General features: G+C 39.6%; 1 protein-coding gene across 1 annotated transcript in view; it reads left to right on the forward strand.

Moving 5' to 3' along the window:
* The window catches only part of LOC125026628 (tryptase-like), an 18,359-nt gene that overhangs the window by 1,482 nt on the left and 14,377 nt on the right, over window positions 1–2,500 (forward strand). The window contains exons 2-4 of the mRNA XM_047615204.1: window positions 197–303; window positions 755–846; window positions 1,420–1,565. Of these exons, the coding sequence (XP_047471160.1) occupies window positions 197–303; window positions 755–846; window positions 1,420–1,565 (345 nt within the window). The remainder of the gene's footprint in view (window positions 1–196; window positions 304–754; window positions 847–1,419; window positions 1,566–2,500) is intronic.

Here is a 2,500-nt window from a genome sequence, read left to right on the forward strand (position 1 = left end):
ATTATAATAATAACGATGATAATAATAAGGGTAATAACAAGTGTAATAATAACAAAGATGATATTAATAATGATGATTATTACTATCATCGTTATTATTGTCATTACCATTATCATCATTACTACCATTACTATTATCAAAATCACCATTATTATCATTGTCATCTATAAATATTCAACGTTTTCCTTCTCTCTAGCACGCGAGGCAACGTGTGACGGGAATTTCGACCTTAATCACGGCGACGAAAGGGTCTTGTATTCCGATAACGACGGAAGCAAACTGCGCTGCAACTCTCGATTCACGGTGAGAGTTCTGTCGAGAGTTGATTCAGGAGATGGGTAGATGGAATTGCGTGAGCGTTAGCTCTCGAGAGTCCGAATTGGCGGCTGAGAGTTGGTACTTTTTTCGGAGCGCGTTCAGTCGGTTAGAGATTTGAATATGAATGCATTGATAAGATATATATAGATTGAATCCATTCTATCTATCTATCTATCTCTCTATCTATCTATTTATCTACTATTTTATTTATTTATTTATTTATTTATTCATTCCTTTATTCAGCTATTTATTGATTTTGTTAATTAAATTGGCAAGCTTAGATCTCGAGTCAGCCGTCTCGCTCTGATCTGCCTCCTCAGCAATACTGCACTTGGCACAGAATCAAACTCCTGCGTTCCTTTAACTATAACCACGCAGTAACTTCACGTTATGATTTCTTCTCCTTGTATGTGAAAGTGTATGCGCATTCCCGTAGAGTCCTGTTGGCACGACTATGTCCCTCGAATGTCCCCAGTTTAACCTCAATGCCAGAGGGTGCCAGAGAGAGCAGCTGAAAGTGAAGGCAAAGTAAGTATTTTTTTATATATTTTATATGTATTTTTTATATTTCAGATATTACCCAAACCAACACACGGAAGAGAGAGAGAGAGAGAGAGAGAGAGAGAGAGAGAGAGAGAGAGAGAGAGAGAGAGAGAGAGAGAGAGAGAGAGAGAGAGAGAGAGAGAGAGAGAGAGAGAGAGAGAGAGAGAGAGAGAGAGAGAGAGAGAGAGAGGAATGGAGGAAGAGAGAAAAACACTGAACAGAAAATGAGTATTTCGAGTTTTGTCCAATTTGCAAACACGCACCATTAGCTATTCGACGAGACAAACCTGACAGAATAAATAAAAATGTATTTTTCCGTGTGTTTTATCATCATAGTATAATATTCGAGACTTTCTGTTACTTATGTCTACCATTCAGACTTTGGCCAGACACAAAACAGCCAATTAACTCGACAAAACAGACTTAACAAAACAATAATAACAAAAATGATAAAATAAAAAAACTAATCAAAGCACACACACAAAAAACCGTGTATTGTTCTAAAAACCCGAGCCAGACGAGAGTCCTTACATCGCTCACAACAACATTTCTATTTAGAGGACGAAAAGCCACCACATACTGCGGGACGTCGGGTCCTTCTCTCACCACGCCGAAGAACAGGATCCGTGTGACGTACAAGCGAAAGCCACTGAGAGAGGGCGAGTGTTCCGGAGGCTATCTGTGCTTCCTGCGCGTCCTGGGAGGTACATTTGAGACACCAGCTTTCGTAGGGTTAAGTCCAGGCAGGCACGCCACTAGGCAGACTTAGTCCTGGACCCCGGAGGTAAGTATGGCGGGAGGAGCTTCTCGGTTCGGGCTCGTTCTCTCCTCCTCCGGTCTGGGCTTGTTGGTGCGTTTATAGATCTTTTTTCTTGATTGTGTTATAAGTTCATTATAAACGCGCCTAGACTGGCTTCTAAATGTTTTTTTTTTTTTTTTTTTTTTTTACATTATTATTGTTATCAATACATCAAAATACGTAACAGATTTTCCAAGATGACCATAAACCACAGAGCATCACTGCCAGCGAATAATGATTAGGTATGAGCAAAGAGCGCTCTAGCTGTGGCCTAAAATGGCGACCGTCCCGGACCTGCGTCTGGTCCCAGAGTCAGATAAGGCTCGTGGAACCGCTGTTTTTGTTATAAAGGTAACAGGTAAGTGCAGAATGCGTCTTCTAGTTTACTTTGCTGGCATATCCTGTTCTGTGATTGATTTCTTTTTTTGTATTCATATGTGTGCGGTCATCATAATTATTAAAAAAATGGCCCTGATGACGTCACGGCATAAATATCATTCCTTTTTTCCTTGTCAGAGCTTATTACAGCGCTGTATGTAAAACGTAAAACAAAGTGATTTCAGCGGTATAAGGTTGATAAAGATAAAGAGTCATTATAACAATAGATGTAACACAGCACAGTGCAATGATAAAAAAGAAACAAGTTCCCATACCTATAAGAGAATCGAGTCATCTATGGAACACGCGACATTGGATTCTAAATCTAATTATTCCAATCCTACCATAAAAAAAGTTTATCTTATCCATAAGAGAATCCAATCATCTACACAACACTCGGGCATTCGACTCCAAACCTTCACCTAACTATTCCAATCCTACGATGAAGAAAAAAGGTTTCTC

This window comes from Penaeus chinensis, chromosome 6 (genome assembly GCF_019202785.1).
Source record: "Penaeus chinensis breed Huanghai No. 1 chromosome 6, ASM1920278v2, whole genome shotgun sequence".
NCBI classification, from domain to species: Eukaryota; Metazoa; Arthropoda; class Malacostraca; order Decapoda; family Penaeidae; genus Penaeus; species Penaeus chinensis.